The sequence below is a fragment of the Thalassophryne amazonica genome, chromosome 6 (genome assembly GCF_902500255.1).
Source record: "Thalassophryne amazonica chromosome 6, fThaAma1.1, whole genome shotgun sequence".
In the NCBI taxonomy this organism is placed as follows: Eukaryota; Metazoa; Chordata; class Actinopteri; order Batrachoidiformes; family Batrachoididae; genus Thalassophryne; species Thalassophryne amazonica.
In genome coordinates, this window is record NC_047108.1 from 66047086 (window position 1) to 66065700 (window position 18615).

Below are 18615 nucleotides of genomic sequence, written 5' to 3' on the forward strand. Positions count from 1 at the left end.
TATATGTATATATATGTATATATATGTGTATATATATGTATATATATATATATGTATGTATATATATATATATATGTATATATATGTGTATATATATGTATATATATATATGTATATATATATATATGTGTGTGTATATATATGTGTGTGTGTGAAAAATCAGGCTGGATATCTTTCTTGTTATGAACTGGGTATTGTGTTAGGAATTAACATATGCTACATCATTTGATGGATGTCAAAATTACCAACCTACAGAGGGCTGAATTCAAAGACACCCCAAAGATCAAAGATAAAGAAACCATGAGGCAGGCTTGTCCATTTTGCCAAAATTTCATTGTAGCAACTCAAAATGATAGCCAGTAGTTTGTATGGCCGTGACATGCTTGTATGCATGCCCGACAGTGTCGGAGCATGCTCCTAATGAGACGACAGCTGGTGTCCTGGGGGATCTCCTTCCAGATGTGGACCAGGGCATCTTAGCTCCTGGACAGTCGGAGGTGCAACCTGGTAGCACCGGATGGACTGAAACATAATGTCCCAGAGGTGTTCTATTGGATTTAGGCCAGGCAAGCTTGGAGGCAAGTCAATGGTATCAATTCCTTTGTCCTCTAGGAACTGCCTGCATACCCTTGTCACATGAAGTCGGACATTGTCGTCGCTAGGAGGATCCCAGGACACACTGCACCAGCGTAGGGTCTGACAATGGGTCCAAATATTTCAACCTGATACCTAATAGCAGTCAGGGTGATGTTGTCTTGCCTGTACATGTCTCTGCAGACTGTCACTGACCTTCCACCAAAATGGTGTCGCAGACCGAACGGTCCCCCAACTAAATATTGATCCACCTGCCTTCACTGTGCATGCGTCATTTCAGACCACAGCAGCTCGTTTGAGACAGAGTCTCTTCACCCAAAGCAATCAAATGGATTAATAGGATTGTTAACCATCATATGACGAGGTAAAACCTCTTAAATAATTCTAAGCAGAAACAAGGCTGTTGTAAGCAGAAACTTGGTGAACCTCAGTGACGCTTTGAAATAACCAACGCGTAGTGAACACATCAGCTAGCAGCTCGTGCAGCTGCGGCACTCTGATCACTTGATCTATCTTTTATGTTGAAATAATGCTGAATTTATGTGGAAATAATTGTTACAAAAGCTTCAGATATCCGTCGCTGAGATAGATGATAAATCGAGTGCAGTTTTAAGCAGAAACGAGGTGTTACTCCCTGAACTGTGGCTAATGATGCATGTGCATTGAAGGTAGGGTGGACCAATTTTTAGGGGGGACTGTTTGGTTGGAGCATTTACACGATAGAGCTGTCGATCTTGGATGCAAAGTTTTGCATAATAAAGTAGTTCTTGCCAATATTAAAAAAAATGGAGATGTTAGAAATGACACTGCGGTGCAACAACAAACAGGGACATAACTTGAAACTACAAAAACCTGTTCAAGACACCAGTGGATAAACATTTGTCAAATGTTAATCCAAGAAGATTTGTTTTAATCTGCATAGTGTTATTTTAAACCACCCAAATATCAATCATGTTATTTGCACATCAGCGGTTGTGAGTCTGACAACTAGTTCCACTCTATACCTGCAGTTTCCCATATGTGCTATCACAGTGGACAGTGATGCCGGTAACGCGTTAAGTACGCGTTACTCTAATCTGACCACTTTTTTTAGTAACGAGTAATCTAACGCGTTAATCTTTCCAAATCAGTAATCAGATTAAAGTTACTTCTTCATGTCACTGTGCGTTACTATTATTTTTCATTGTGGGTCGATAACAGCATTAAACTTGGTCCGTGGGCAGGAGGTCGGGGTTCGACTGAACTGCCCACTTTAAGTGAGCTGTGAGCTTTTAATCCGCGTTTTTTTGCAGCTGCTCGACTCGTCCTCACCTCTTAAAGCGCGGTGATCAGCACACCTGCACTGAGCTTTACAGACATTTTTATACTTGTCCTCCTTTATTTAGAGCTGAGCCGCTCCGTATCTGCACGTTAAAACAGCTGATCCTCCACGACGCGTCAACAACTAACACTATTTTCCACTCAAATGCACCTAAACTCTCTTTCTGAGGACCACATGATGTGAAAACACAATAAAACTTTCTTACCTGTAAATCTGGTCACGTTTTCTGCATAAATAAATGTTATCCATTCTTTGTGCTCAAACGCCAAAGTAGGGGCGAATCCAGATGGAATGGGGGCGTGGGGCAAGGATGTGCCCCCCTCCCCCACAACACCCCTAGATTAAAGGTGCAATTTTGAAGCCTTTTTTTACTACAACTACTAATACTACTTAAAATAATATTAATTTCGACAAGTAAAATATTTAGAGAGAATTTAAATGTTAGAAAAATGCTAGAATGAATTTAATAGTTACATTTATAAACAATGTAGGTTCGAAATTGCAAGTTTTACTATTACAGTGCTGTCAACAGTTAAATATGAGGTCAAGAAAGAGGTCTTTATTTTACTTTTTATAAAACAAGTATTTATTTTCATTGAAGTCAAGAAAGGGTGACTATAAAGTAACTTTTGGCAAAACAGGTATCATTGTCATGTTGAGGTGGCAGAGGGTTGTTGTCGGCAGCTGGGAAAAGTAACTAAAAAAGTAACTAGTAATCTAACTTAGTTACTTTTACAATTGAGTAATCAGTAAAGTAACTAAGTTACTTTTTCAAGGAGTAATCAGTAATTGGATTACTTTTTCAAAGTAACTGTGGCAGCACTGACAGTGGAACACAAACCATTTGTCCCGTTTAGAGAGTTGATAGACTGCAGATGTAACTCACCTGTTCAGACCATTTGTGAAGTCACTGCCATGGAAACGGGCCAGCGTCAGCCAGGGCATGGAGATCTCCACGCACATGCACAGGATATAGACGCACAGCAGGGAGGTGAGGGTCAAGAAGACACAAACTAGCCGCCTCTGGAACGTCATGCCTGTCATCATGGCCCGCACGACCTGCAGGCTGACCTTCGCTCTGCCTGAAAGAAGCCAGGTAACAAAATGTGTCAGTTTAAAAAAAAAAAGAATAATTATTATTACATATGTATGTAAAAACATTTTTTATGAAGATATCAACCACTCATTATAACCACAAGGAGGCAGTGTTTTCTTGTGATGCCAGTTTAACTTGTGAGCTGAGAGGCAGCCACTGCAGAAAGTTTCATAAAACCTTGCACCAGGACAGGCATCAGGATTGTTCTGACCCACCTGATGAGACATGAAGGTGTATCTGGTCCCTTTCAGGACAGGGTTTGCTCCAGTCAGCAGTGGGACGAATTCCGCGGCATCTTTGACTGTGAGAATTTTAATTAACCCAAGAAGACTTCAGGCATCCTCTTAACTAAGCTAAAGAGCAGAGGAGAAATTGATCATGTTTATTTAGATATTTAAAGGTAAGGACATCCAAGTTGGGCTGCTTAAAGAACTTCATCAACTTGTTTGAGGAACATTTGAGGAGTGTTTACTGTGGAGATACCACAGAGCTCTTTGTATTGTAAACACACCCAAAGGTTACGTATAAGGGATAATTAGCGTGGATTTTTTTTTTAGGGCTGCATGTACTTCATTAGCAAGCCACAGTCCAAGAAAAAGAACACTCAGATCACAGCACAAAGACCTAAACCCCAAATACAGCATGTTATCCAGATCCGCATTGATATTTGGCACAGGTTTTACGCCAAATGCCCTTCCTGACGCAACTCCAGTGACACCTGGAGAAACACACTGGACCCCACTCCCTATATTCACAAAATCAGTTACAGCTGAAGCCCAATTTTTATTTTTAATTATCATTTGTGAAAAACTGCTTATTCTAGTTTCTATTCTTCTTCCAGCTGCTCTTGTTAGGGGTCACCACAGCAAGTCAGTTGTTTCCATCTGTCCTCTATATCTTCCTCTGTCACATCAACCACCTGCGTGTCCTCCCTCAGCACATCTGTAAACCTCCTCTTTGTCTCCTTCTCCTGCCTGGTGACTCCATCCTCAGCATCCTTCTCCCTATATACCCTGGGTCCCTCCTCTGCACATGTCCAAATCATCTCCATATCACCTCTCTGACTTTGTCTTAAAACCTTCCCACCTGAGCTGTCCCTCTGATATGTTTATTCCTGATCATGTCCTTTCTCATCACTAGGGATGGGTATCGTTAAGATTTTATTGATATCGATACCATTATCGATTCCGCTTATCGATCCAATTCTTTATCGATTCCCTTATCGATACCTCTTGTGAATTTTTTGTGTAGGCTTTACAGCTTTTCTATGTCAGCGGGTCAAAGAGCTTTTTCTTATCGTGCACCCGCTCTGTGGAACGGTCTTCCTGCGACCGTGAGGTAGTCGGAGTCTGTGGACATTTTTAAGTCAAGACTTAAAACTTATTTTTATTCTCTTTCTTATGTATAGTTTTTATTTTGTTTTGTGTTTTATTCTTTTACTTCTGTTTTTAATTATGTATTTGATTTTTTTTATTTTTATTTATTTATTTTAATTTTTATGTTGAACTGTTCTGTGTGAGGCGCCTTGAGGCAGCTTTTGTTGTGATTTGGCACTTTATAAGCTGATTAAATTGAAATTGAACATTTTATTGAGTCTTAAATAAATATGAAATTGGTTACTGGATCCTTAAGCTCTGGACATAATAAACTCTACATGGTGGATCCTTGATCTCTGGACATAAACAGAAATAAAATCTGTAGTTTTTGTCAAAAGCATTTCCTTTCAGACATTATTGGCATGAATGTCTTTCCATCCATCTGAGCAGCTGACTGCCCTGCACGAATGCAGGACTTCTCATTTTGTGAGGAAAAAACATTTTAGTCGATTGTAGTTTCTTGTCTGTATTGCAACGTTTGGAAAGAGGTGTCATTTTATTTAAAGCAGCAATTCCTTTTGAAGTTATTAATTCCGACCGGACTCTGTTTCGGCAGAGAGCCACGCAGCGTTTGGAGCTGTGGCAATGGAACGGAGGACGATTCTCGTTTCTTGATTGCAACAAGATATGAGTCCCAGTTAGTGACTTTAATCCACACAAAAGCGATTCATGATATTTTAATGGCTTTGAGAGGGGTTAAGAGAGCAGCGAATCAAAGAACCAACGAGCCAGTGGATCGAAGCATTGCTTCATTGATTCACGCTTCAAACGCTTCAGAAACGGTTGATTACAGAGCCACTGCAGGGTCTGTAATCAATGTAGAGGAATGATCATTTTCCCGACAAACACACTCAAAAACAACGGCTGCTCTGAAGGACCGATAAGGGAATCATTAAGCAAAAAGGCTATTGATATCGGTGGATCGATTTATTTCTTAGCAATACTTGAAAAGAACCGATTCTCGATACCCAACCCTACTCATCACTCCCAAAGAGAATCTCAACATCTTCAGCTCTGCCACCTCCAGCTCTGCTTCCTGCCACCTTTCTCCACCCACTCCACTCTGCCTCCACTCGCTTCTTCACCTCTCTATCACTCTCTCCATTTGGACAGTTGACCCTAAGTATTTACACTCTTGTATTTTCACCACTTCTACTCCTTGTAACTGCACTATTCCACTGGGCTCCCTCTCATTCACACACATGTACTCAGCCTTGCTCCTATTGACTTTCATTCCCCTGTTCCCCAGATAGATCACAATGTTATCTACAATCATCATAGTCCATGGAGATTCCTGTCTGATTTCATCTGTCAACCTGTCCATCACCACTGCGAACAAGAAAGGAGCTGATCCTTGGTGTAATCCCACCTCCACCTTGAATGACTGTCAATCCTACTGTGCATCTCACTGCTGTCTCACTATTCTTGTACATGTCCTGCATTACCCTCACATACTTCTCCACCACTCCAGACTTCCTTATACAATACCACAACTCTTCTCTTGGCACCCTGCCATAAGCTTTCTCTAAATCCACAAACCACAGAATGTAATGCCTTTTGACCTTCTCTGTACTTCTCCATCCATACTCTCAGAGCAAACATAGCATCTGTAGTGCTCTTTCTCTGCATGAAACCATATTACTGCTCACCTGTTTTCTAAGCCTAGCCTGTCCCATAACGTCATGCTGTGGTTGATCAGCTTTATGCCTCTGTAGTTACTGCAGCTCTGCACATCACCCTTGTCCTTAAAAATGCAAACCAGCACAATTCTTCTCCACTCCTCAGGCATCCTCTCACTTTGTAAGATTTTATTAAACAATCTGGTTAGAAACCCCACTGCTATATCTCTAAGACATTTCCATGCCTCCGCTGGAATGTCATCTGGACCAACTGCCTTTTCACTCTTCATCCTTTTCGTAGCTGCCCTCACTTCATCCTTTCTAATCTCTTGCACTTCCTGATTTACTTTCTCCACATCATTCAGCCTTTTAGATATCTCATTTTCTTCATTCATCAGCTCCTCCAAATATTCCCTCCACCTTCTCACACTAATTCCCGGGCAGAGTGTGGGAGTGTCAGCACAAATCATTCATAGGATGGGGGTTTCAGTGGAAACCATCTTAAACTGGTAAGTAAATGAATGGTAAATGGACTGCATTTATATAGTGTTTTTCCATCTGCATCAGACGCTCAAAATGCTTTACAAATAATGCCTCACATTCACCCCGATGTCAGGGTGCTGCCATACAAGGCGCTCACTACACACCGGGAGCAATAGGGGATTAAAGACCTTGCCCAAGGGGCAGGCTGGGATTTGAACCAAGGATCTTCTGGTGTCAAGCCCAACGCCTTAACCACTAGACCATCACCTCTCCTGGCGGCAAGTCCGCTATGTGACTGAGTATGCTTTTAAGTTTACCGAGCCAGGCTGAATTGTTTGTGCTGAATGTCCCACACTCCACCCGGGAATTCTGTGCTGTGTTCATGCCAGCTGTCCCCAGATGTGGTCATATCCCATGCTACCACGTAGGGGTTCAAACAAGACTACATTGCCCTATATTTCCATTGCAACCTGTCTTTATTGAAAAAAGTGCCCCTGGCTACAGCTGATATATTGGCATTGAACTTAACTTAAAAGTCAGAACATCTTAATGCCCCCGTAAAACATTTCTGCTACTCTAAACAGAAACATCTCTTACTACTCTGCTTGTTGAAATAAATAAATACAAATCTGACAAAAAATAATAATTTAAATAAATGTAAACATAATCAACTGCAGTGTGTCTCAATGCAATAGGGGAATTGCATGTGTCACTGCCCATGCCTAGAAATGGCCCTTGCCCAATGTATCATGGGATAGTTTGTATGCCTACAGCCAGTGTCCATGAATGTAAACAAAGAGAGATGCAGTACTTTTACGCATATTTCGGACCCAAAAGATGTACCTGGAGAAGTTATTAAATCATTCGAGGCAGCAACAGTAGCGAAACTAAAAATATGTGTAAAAGGCAATATAAAGGATCTGGTAGAGAAGTGAGTTCCAACTAACTTGTTTCTAGGAGTTATTACCTTGTGAGTGATGAGGTAACTTTCACATATTTCCAGATTTTATATCAAATGTTCATAAAATGCTTAATATTTGGCTTTTTTCCATGGGACCAAACAAACTGTTGTAATGGAGATAACCTTGGCTACGTATCATTCAGTTCAGTAAGTGTGCACTTCATTGTCTCTGTGCTGAGCCAAACACACACATTTCTCAGTGGACAGGACTCCATATCTCCAGGGAAACAAAAAGAGAGTTGTTTGTGCACTAAAATGCGACAGCTTTCCCTTGCTCCCCACTTAGACTTAACGTACGGGCAAAGGGGTGGAGGTGGGGTGGGGTGGGTGGGGGGGGTGGATTTCGGGAGGGATTTGCTATGTTACGCATCAAATGACAGGCACAATTTTGCCGTAAGTTGTGGACAAAACTACTATATTGGTGGTTGCGATGGAAGTGGCTTGAGTGGAAAAACCGTTGGTGTGTCTATCATGTAAGTTTCCTGGCTGCTGCAGATTCGGCAGGTTGATGTCCACTTGAAGTTTCTAAACTTTCCCTTATTTCCAGCCCTTCCAACATTGTGAATCCACTTGTTATGTCTGCCAAAGACATAATAAAATCATTGGAATTTTTATTTATCTGTCTGTTAGTCTTTTAGCAGATTTACATCAAAACTACTGCACAGATTTTGACAGAATTTTCACTACAGATAGATATTAGGCCATGTAAGATTACATTAAATTTTGGAAGTGATACAGAGCCGGATTCTGGATCAAGTTACACTTTATAAGCTTTGAAGGATTAAGTCAGATCTACTTCACAGATTCTCACCAAATTTGCACCACAGATAGATATTAGGGCATGGAAGACTCTACTGCATTAGGGAGGTGAACCGGATCTGGATTCTGGATCAAGATTTCTTTTTTGTTTGTTTGTTTGTTTGTGTATTTTATTTAACCTTTATTTTACCAGGTTAGTTCCATTGAGCTCAAGATCTCTTGCTAGAGAGACCTGGGTAATTATAAAGTTTCCAATTCACATACCGAAACCGGAACACCCGGAGGAAACACACACAAACACGGAGAACATGCAAACTCCACACAAAAAGGTGGGAATCGTTCCCATGAACTTCTTGCTGTGAGGCAACAGTGCTCACCCCTAAGCCACTGTGCTGCCATTTCACTTTATATAGGCTTTGAAGGATTACGTCAAAACTACTTCATGGATTCTCACCAAATTTGCACCACAGATAGATATTAGGGTATGAAAGACTCTATTGAATTTTGGAGGTGATCTGGTTTGGCGAACATCAGAAATCTCTAATTTTTCTTGTTTTTCAGTCTTGCATTTTTAGGAAGAACATAGTTCACATTTATCTCTGAGATGGTTATTGAAGCATTAAGGGACATAAGTAATCCCAGGCATTCTGAGCCTTTTGCTTACTTCCTGAATGTGTCTGCATCCACAGCTGGCACACATTTCCCATAATCCCCTGCAGAACCAAAATCTAATATGGCAGTTATGCAATCCCCCTATTGTCTCTCCTTTCTCTGCCCACCAAGTCATTGGGTACGAGGGTGTTGCAGTTTGAGTTTTGGGAGAGGGTATTTAAGTAAGGTGTGATAGGCCACCAATTGATATGATAAATTACAAATTTAAAAAAAAAAAAAAATTGATCTACACAGCAAAATCATCAGTGTTGATTTAACTCCTATAGTGTTAAATTTAACACTGTCTCTGTTTATATAGTTCTCACTGAATCAGAGTTAAATTTACACTTCTGAAAGTGTTATTTCAACTAGAGAATGAACACTTTAGGTGTTAATTTATGACAAAGTGTTGTTTTTGACACTAAAATGGTATTCCCCCAACACTGTCTGTGTTCAATAAAAACACATAGATGTGTACTTTTTGACACTAAATTGTGTTGTCGCCCCCCCCCAAACAGTGTTAATTTGACGCATGTACTTTATGTGACAGCTAAAATCATCACTGCCTTGCAGTTAATCTGTTTACTTTTAACATGCAATTGTTTTTCTTCGCACCTGCTTAAAATAACTGCCTGGTATGTGCCCAAGCGAGTATTCACCAAAATGTTTTGCTCTTACATGCCTGTGATGGCAGCAGTTGTCTCCGTCTCCACCTTTCACTGTTTTTAAAGACATCTAAGATTGAAATTGAAGCCTTTACTAGTTGTCATCTAGTTCATTATAGAATTCAGCTGCAATTTAGAACCTTGTCTTGAATTTGATCCACTTCTAATCCAGCAAGTCCTTCTTTTTTGTAGATTTGTCAGACGGTGAATCATGAGAATAACAGGTTGGTGGAGATGGCATTTCCATTCAAATGAAACAATGTTGGCTTTGTGAATTAACTAGTTAGTCCTGTTTTATTTTGACAGGGCCGCTGCGAGCTGTGGTTGTGCTGCTTTTAGTGGGACTCAGCTGGCTACTGGCAAGTTCCTTATTTGGAAGCGATAGTGGATCATCTATGTGGCATTTCTTCAGTGGTACGTGTGAAAATCAATATGGTTGACTTAATCCTAATGCAAGAAATTTATATTGCGGCCCAAAGTGTTCTCACACACACACACACACCTTTACAAGGTCTGTTAGAAAAGTATCCAACCTTTTTTTTTTTTTTTTCAAAAACCATATGGATTTGACTCATGTGATTGCATCAGCCAAGCTTGAACCTTCGTGCGCATGCGTGAGTTTTTTCACGCCTGTGGGTTGCGTCATTCGCCTGTGAGCAGGCTTTGTGTGAGCACTGGTCCACCCTCTCGTCGTTTTTTTTATCGCGAATAAATGTCTGAACGATTTGGAGCTTTGCTGCATCAATTTTTTTCCAGAAACTGTGAGAGACCTCCAGGTGGACACCGTTCGGAAAATTAATATGGCTTTCAGGGACGATTTTATGGGGATTATACAGATTAAGGAGTGTTACTGCCGCTTTAAGGACGGCCCACAACTGCTGAGAGCGCCGCGCGCTCCCAGCGCCGATCGACATGCTCAAACCTCGCTGAAACAACCAGATCATTTCCAACATGAAGGCTTTGTTGATCCGGGAACTCGTCTGACTTTCACACATTCGGCACATTCCTGTTGGGAAGGTGTCGTAGCACGGACCCACAACAGGGGGCGCAAAGGAACGGACAATGAATAAGCCAAATAGTAACAATTTAATGTTGTGACAACACACAACTAAACACACAAGATCTGTAAAGTCAGTTAACACCAGGTGACGTGTGGGCAGGCTCGAAGATAGAAGAACCCCGACGAGAGATGAGCCGCGTCCCACACGGCTTCCACCACCAACGGTCTGAAGAACACCGGAGCCGCCAAGTCCCGAGTTCCCAGGTGGCCTCTGTCTTCGGCTGTCGACCCTGGTACTGCTGGCAGAAAACAAAGACAGGATGGATGAGTGTGAATTCGCACACTCAGTAATCCACAGTCTGCACTCAGTTAGGAGGGAGCACCTCCACCTCCAATCACACACTCGTGCAGCTCCTGTTTAACCACTTATCTGATTGGAGTGTGAAGCGAAGCCGTCGCTGATCACACCAAACGCCAATCCCACAGATAAGGCAGACACAACAGGATAACAGCTGCAAAAGAAGTTCAGATTATCACTCAACGATTTGAGTCAGCAGAGAAAATTACCTCTTCGGTAGTTGATTTCTCGGCGAGGAGGTGGAGTTGCAGTCCGGCCTTTATGGTGATGATGATGAATGAGTGACAGCTGGTGCTGAGGATGAGTGACAGCTGTCACTTCTTCTGGGTCTGGCGCCCTCTCGTACTTGGAGCCCGCACTCCAAGCAGGGCGCCCTCTGGTGGTGGTGGGCCAGCAGTACCTCCTTTTCAGCGGCCCACATAACACATTCCACTGTTATAGGAGTTTTTTTCATGGAAAGAAAAGCAGAGGGATGCGCCACGGAGCCGTTCATTACGCGGCACAAAACCACCTCCGTGTTGGTCTCACAGGACGGCTTAAAGGTGGATTTCAGATGGATTCCGGTTGCTTTTCAGTCGTGTGATTATCCGATTGTGATTGTGCATGAGCTGGACCTGCCCCAACATGTCCTGGAAGGCTTCATCACGGCGTTGCTTTGCGCCATGCTCCTCTTTCCATGACAAAACTCCTGTAACAGTGGAATGTGCCGTTCATTTCTAAACTGGATGCTGTCTTGATCCGGTATGTCGTCTTACTAGCACAGGAATTGTGAAAAGACGTGGATATCAGCATTTTTTCGGCACATTGAGACAGACGTGCGGATGAGTTCCGCGCGTCGCGATGCAGCTGCATGGCGCAAAGCAACGCCATGATGTTGGGGCATGTCCAGCTCATGCACAATCACAATCGAACGACAGAAAAGCAACCGGAATCCATCTGAAATCCACCTTTAAGTCGTCCTGTGAGACCAACACGGAGGTAGTTTTTTCCCGTGTAATGAACGGCTCCGTGGCGCTTCCCTCCGCTTTTCTTTCCGTGAAAAAAACTCCTGTAACAGTGGAATGTGCCGAAAAAGTGCTGATGTCCATGCCTTCTGCCTTTTAGTGAAAGTCAGACGAGTTCACGGATCAACAAAGCCTTCACGTTGGAAATGATCTGGTTGTTTCAGCGGGGTCTGAGCATGTCGATCGGCGCTGGGAGCGCGCCGCGCTCTTAGCAGTTGTGGGCCGTCCTTAAAGCGGCAGTAACACTCCTTAATCTGTATAATCCCCATAAAATCATCCCTGAAAGCCATATTAATTTTCCGAACGGTGTCCACCTGGAGGTCTTTCACAGAAAAAATAAATAAAAAGGTCGGATACTTTTCTAACAGACCCCGTATATGTAGAAATGCAAGCCTTTCAGATATGAAATTAGCTATTCTTTACACCCTCCAGGTGCAGTTGAAGAACCAACACCAGGTGAGAAGAAACAATATTTTATGACTGTAATGACTGGGCTATTCTCTCCTGTACCTGTTGCTCTAATGATCCTCAGTATTAATAAACATCTCATATCTTAGCAGAACCCCGCTCTCGAAGGCATAAATGTGGACTTTCAGCTCCCTGTCCCCCCAAACATTTGGCTTTCCGTCTGGTTTCCGGTGCTGCCAATGTTATTGGGCCCAAAATCTGTGTAGAGGACAAGATGTAAGGTTTAATTAATTTTATTTATATGTGCTCAATGTATGTTTGTCTCATGGGCTATCTTTTCTGCTTTGCACCCTGTTTATTTTGTCTTACACACTATACTTTGTTTTTTTTTTTTTGTTTTTTTTTTACCCCTTTTTTGTTTTTGTTTTTCCCCTCTTCTCTGCTGTCATAGCCAGATGTCAAAATCTATCTGGGGAACTGAATGCAAGTATTTTTTTTTTTTCGGTTTCTCTGACCTTAAGATCATAATTTCTGTCAGTAGTCTCTGCACTTTAGTATTTGTTACTTCTCAAGTGCCAGACAGTGTGCAAATGTCACCGTAGAAGGCATGGACACCCTGTCCTATACTGACTGTGCCAGTTATTCTTGTTTTGTAGGTTGGTGAGCAGTGTAAAGAATAATGTTGGCAGAGGACTAAACATAGCTTTGGTGAATGGTGAGTGTCATACTCTGTCTTTTAACATACTCTGTTCTACAAGCAATTTACCCTTGTTGTTCCTGTCACAAGCAGCAGTGGCTTTGATGGCCAACAGACCTAGGCTTCAGAAATAAAAGAAACTGACAATCACCCTAGTTTCATGCAACATGTAATTTCAAAGCTACCCGTATGTTGAGAGAAAAGGAAGAAGTGTCTGTTTCATGTCCACTCGCATAAAATCCTTTACTCAAGGAAATGTGGCGATTAGTGACTTGGATTGGATTTGGCTTGCCTCTACTGGTGGTTGGCTTTCACTGCGGTATTGTATCACTTCCTGTTCCGGAGCATAGCGGTGTTTTGCTGTATCTGTTAGCTGTTTAATCTGCTCAGTTAGATTGATCTAGTTACCTAGATAACGATTTGTTTCACAGTGTAATCTTCACGTGCCTTAACTAAAGCACTCCCTCTGCTGAATCGCCTCTAAATTATTTACACATTATTCACTTTGTGTGTTTTTAGGAATCCGCTAGCTTAGCGCAGCTACTAGCTCTTAGCCGGTTTAGCATGGCGGCTTCTCCTGTCTCTCCTGCACTTTTCTGCTCTGGGTGTGAAATGTTTAGTTATTCCTCTGCCTCCTTTAGCAGTAATGGTACTTGTAATAAGTGTAGCTTATTCGTAGCTTTGGAGGCCAGGCTGGGTGAATTGGAGACTCGGCTCTGCACCGTGGAAAATTCTACAGCTAGCCAGGCCCCTGTAGTCGGTGCCGACCAAGGTAGCTTAGCCACCGTTAGTTTCCCTCTGGCAGATCCCGAGCAGCCAGGAAAGCAGGCCGACTGGGTCACTGTGAGGAGGAAGCGTAGTTCTGAACAGAAGCCCCGTGTACACCCAACCCGTTCACATTTCTAACCATTTTTCCCCACTCGACGACACACCCGCCGAGGATCAAACTCTGGTTATGGGCGACTCTGTTTTGAGAAATGTGAAGTTAGCGACACCAGCAACCATAGTCAATTGTCTTCCGGGGGCCAGAGCAGGCGACATTGAAGGAAATTTGAAACTGCTGGCTAAGGCTAAGCGTAAATTTGGTAAGATTGTAATTCACGTCGGCAGTAATGACACCCGGTTACGCCAATCGGAGGTCACTAAAATTAACATTGAATCGGTGTGTAACTTTGCAAAACAATGTCGGACTCTAGTTTTCTCTGGGCCCCTCCCCAGTCGGACCGGGAGTGACATGTTTAGCCGCATGTTCTCCTTGAATTGCTGGCTGTCTGAGTGGTGTCCAAAAAATGAGGTGGGCTTCATAGATGATTGGCAAAGCTTCTAGGGAAAACCTGGTCTTGTTAGGAGAGACGGCATCCATCCCACTTTGGACGGAGCAGCTCTCATTTCTAGAAATCTGGCCAATTTTCTTAAATCCTCCAAACCGTGACGATCCAGGGTTGGGACCACGAAGCAGAGTTGTAGTCTTACACACTTCTCTGCAGCTTCTCTCCCCCTGCCATCCCCTCATTACCCCATCCCCGTAGAGACGGTGCCTGCTCCCAGACCACCAATAACCAGCAAAAATCTATTTAAGCATAAAAATTCAAAAAGAAAAAATAATATAACACCTTCAACTGCACCACAGACTAAAACAGTTAAATGTGGTCTATTAAACATTAGGTCTCTCTCTTCTAAGTCCCTGTTAGTAAATGATATAATAATTGATCAACATATTGATTTATTCTGCCTTACAGAAACCTGGTTACAGCAGGATGAATATGTTAGTTTAAATGAGTCAACACCCCCGAGTCACACTAACTGCCAGAATGCTCATGGCACGGGCCGAGGCGGAGGATTAGCAGCAATCTTCCATTCCAGCTTATTAATTAATCAAAAACCCAGACAGAGCTTTAATTCATTTGAAAGCTTGACTCTTAGTCTTGTCCATCCAAATTGGAAGTCCCAAAAACCAGTTTTATTTGTTATTATCTATCGTCCACCTGGTCGTTCCTGTGAGTTTCTCTGTGAATTTTCAGACCTTTTGTCTGACTTAGTGCTTAGCTGAGATAAGATAATTATAGTGGGCGATTTTAACATCCACACAGATGCTGAGAATGACAGCCTCAACACTGCATTGAATCTATTATTAGACTCAATTGGCTTTGCTCAAAATGTAAATGAGTCCACCCACCACTTTAATCATATCTTAGATCTTGTTCTGACTTATGGTATGGAAATTGAAGACTTAACAGTATTCCCTGAAAACTCCCTTCTGTCTGATCATTTCTTAATAACATTTACATTTACTCTGATGGACTACCCAGCAGTGGGGAATAAGTTTCATTACACTAGAAGTCTTTCAGAAAGCACTGTAACTAGGTTTAAGGATATGATTCCTTCTTTATGTTCTCGAATGCCATATACCAACACAGTGCAGAGTTGCTACCTAAACTCTATAAGTGAGATAGAGTATCTCGTCAATAGTTTTACATCCTCATTGAAGACAGCTTTGGATGCTGTAGCTCCTCTGAAAAAGAGAGCTTTAAATCAGAAGTGCCTGACTCCGTGGTATAACTCACAAACTCGCAGCTTAAAGCAGATAACCCCTAAGTTGGAGAGGAAATGGCGTCTCACTAATTTAGAAGATCTTCACTTAGCCTGGAAAAAGAGTCTGTTGCTCTATAAAAAAGCCCTCCGTAAAGCTAGGACATCTTACTACTCATCACTAATTGAAGAAAATAAGAACAACCCCAGGTTTCTTTTCAGCACTGTAGCCAGGCTGACAGAGTCAGAGCTCTATTGAGCCGAGTATTCCTTTAACTTTAACTAGTAATGACTTCATGACTTTCTTTGCTAATAAAATTTTAACTATTAGAGAAAAAAATTACTCATAACCATCCCAAAGACGTATCGTTATCTTTGGCTGCTTTCAGTGATGCCGGTATTTGGTTAGACTCTTTCTCTCCGATTGTTCTGTCTGAGTTATTTTCATTAGTTACTTCATCCAAACCATCAACATGTCTATTAGACCCCATTCCTACCAGGCTGCTCAAGGAAGCCCTACCATTATTTAATGCTTCGATCTTAAATATGATCAATCTATCTTTATTAGTTGGCTATGTACCACAGGCTTTTAAGGTGGCAGTAATTAAACCATTACTTAAAAAGCCATCACTTGACCCTGCTATCGTAGCTAATTATAGGCCAATCTCCAACCTTCCTTTTCTCTCAGAAATTCTTGAAAGGGTAGTTGTAAAACAGCTAACTGATCATCTGCAGAGGAATGGTCTATTTGAAGAGTTTCAGTCAGGTTTTAGAATTCATCATAGTACAGAAACAGCATTAGTGAAGGTTACAAATGATCTTCTTATGGCCTCAGACAGTGGACTCATCTCTGTGCTTGTTCTGTTAGACCTCAGTGCTGCTTTTGATACTGTTGACCATAAAATTTTATTACAGAGATTAGAGCATGCCATAGGTATTAAAGGCACTGCGCTGCGGTGGTTTGAATCATATTTATCTAATAGATTACAATTTGTTCATGTAAATGGGGAATCTTCTTCACAGACTAAGGTTAATTATGGAGTTCCACAAGGTTCTGTGCTAGGACCAATTTTATTCACTTTATACATGCTTCCCTTAGGCAGTATTATTAGACGGCATTGCTTAAATTTTCATTGTTACGCAGATGATACCCAGCTTTGTCTATCCATGAAGCCAGAGGACACACACCAATTAGCTAAACTGCAGGATTGTCTTACAGACATAAAGACATGGATGACCTCTAATTTCCTGCTTTTAAACTCAGATAAAACTGAAGTTATTGTACTTGGCCCCACAAATCTTAGAAACATGGTGTCTAACCAGATCCTTACTCTGGATGGCATTACCCTGACCTCTAGTAATACTGTGAGAAATCTTGGAGTCATTTTTGATCAGGATATGTCATTCAATGCGCATATTAAACAAATATGTAGGACTGCTTTTTTGCATTTACGCAATATCTCTAAAATTAGAAAGGTCTTGTCTCAGAGTGATGCTGAAAAACTAATTCATGCATTTATTTCCTCTAGGCTGGACTATTGTAATTCATTATTATCAGGTTGTCCTAAAAGTTCCCTGAAAAGCCTTTAGTTGATTCAAAATGCTGCAGCTAGAGTACTAACGGGGACTAGAAGGAGAGAGCATATCTCACCCATATTGGCCTCTCTTCATTGGCTTCCTGTTAATTCTAGAATAGAATTTAAAATTCTTCTTCTTACTTATAAGGTTTTAAATAATCAGGTCCCATCTTATCTTAGGGACCTCATAGTACCATATCACCCCAATAGTGCGCTTTGCTCTCAGACTGCAGGCTTACTTGTAGTTCCTAGGGTTTGTAAGAGTAGAATGGGAGGCAGAGCCTTCAGCTTTCAGGCTCCTCTCCTGTGGAACCAGCTCCCAATTCAGATCAGGGAGACAGACACCCTCTCTACTTTTAAGATTAGGCTTAAAACTTTCCTTTTTGCTAAAGCTTATATTTAGGGCTGGATCAGGTGACCCTGAACCATCCCTTAGTTATGCTGCTATAGACTTAGACTGCTGGGGGGTTCCCATGATGCACTGAGTGTTTCTTTCTCTTTTTGCTCTGTATGCACCACTCTGCATTTAATCTTTAGTGATTGATCTCTGCTCCCCTCCACAGCATGTCTTTTTCCTGGTTCTCTCCCTCAGCCCCAACCAGTCCTAGCAGAAGACTGCCCCTCCCTGAGCCTGGTTCTGCTGGAGGTTTCTTCCTGTTAAAAGGGAGTTTTTCCTTCCCACTGTCACCAATGCTTGCTCACAGGGGGTCGTTTTGACCGTTGGGATTTTTACGTAATTATTGTATGGCCTTGCCTTACAATATAAAGCACCTTGGGGCAACTGTTTGTTGTGATTTGGCGCTATATAAATAAAATTGATTGATTGATTGATTGATTAGTGTTGTAACTATGCACTAGCTTTAAGATACAGTACAGATCATGACACAGCTATCACTATTCGATACATATATCACTCACTCATGCTCATCTTCATCGTCTTACCCAGGATTGGGTAAGACGGAACACCTCCCTAAGAAAGCACCCAGGGGGCATTCTTACCAGATGCCTCAACCACCTCAGCTGGCTCCTTTCAACGTGAAGGAGCAGTGGCTCTACTACGAGCTTATCACAGATAAGTGAGCTTCACACCCAGGGTTCTAGCTAGAACCATTTTAGTACTGAATAAATTACGTGATCGTGGCTCACAGCCAGGGTCCTGATGCCCCCAGCGGGGGTCGAGGGGGCAGAGCCCCCAGAGGCTATAGGGTTTTATACCTCTAAAAGATTATTGGCAAGCCCTATTTTAAAGTAGATGCATTGAAAGCAAGAATAATAGACAAAAAAAAAGACATTTATGTTGTAATATTTGTAATATCAAAGTTCTTTTTAAATATTTCTGTCAAAATCTAAGTTAATAAAATAAATAATGTTGAAAAAGTTACAAACACATTAATATTTGATGGGCATATAGCATTTACGCTCTTCTTCAAAAATGATATGCTGTACGTGTCATTTTGTCCAGTAACTCAGGCAGTTTTTCTGTCATGCCAGTTTTGTTTTTTTTCTTTTCAACATTT

At 41.8% G+C, this 18615-nt stretch overlaps 1 protein-coding gene across 3 annotated transcripts in view; it reads left to right on the top strand.

Moving 5' to 3' along the window:
* Positions 1–18615, top strand: part of fam3a (FAM3 metabolism regulating signaling molecule A) — a 57409-nt gene that overhangs the window by 6970 nt on the left and 31824 nt on the right. For 2 of the 3 annotated variants that reach the window (XM_034172363.1, XM_034172361.1), the window contains exons 2-6: positions 9718–9749; positions 9832–9939; positions 12320–12343; positions 12445–12571; positions 12952–13010. In XM_034172363.1, the coding sequence (XP_034028254.1) occupies positions 9737–9749; positions 9832–9939; positions 12320–12343; positions 12445–12571; positions 12952–13010 (331 nt within the window). In that variant the 5' untranslated portion in view covers positions 9718–9736. The remainder of the gene's footprint in view (positions 1–9717; positions 9750–9831; positions 9940–12319; positions 12344–12444; positions 12572–12951; positions 13011–18615) is intronic. The other variant, XM_034172364.1, reaches the window with a different exon arrangement.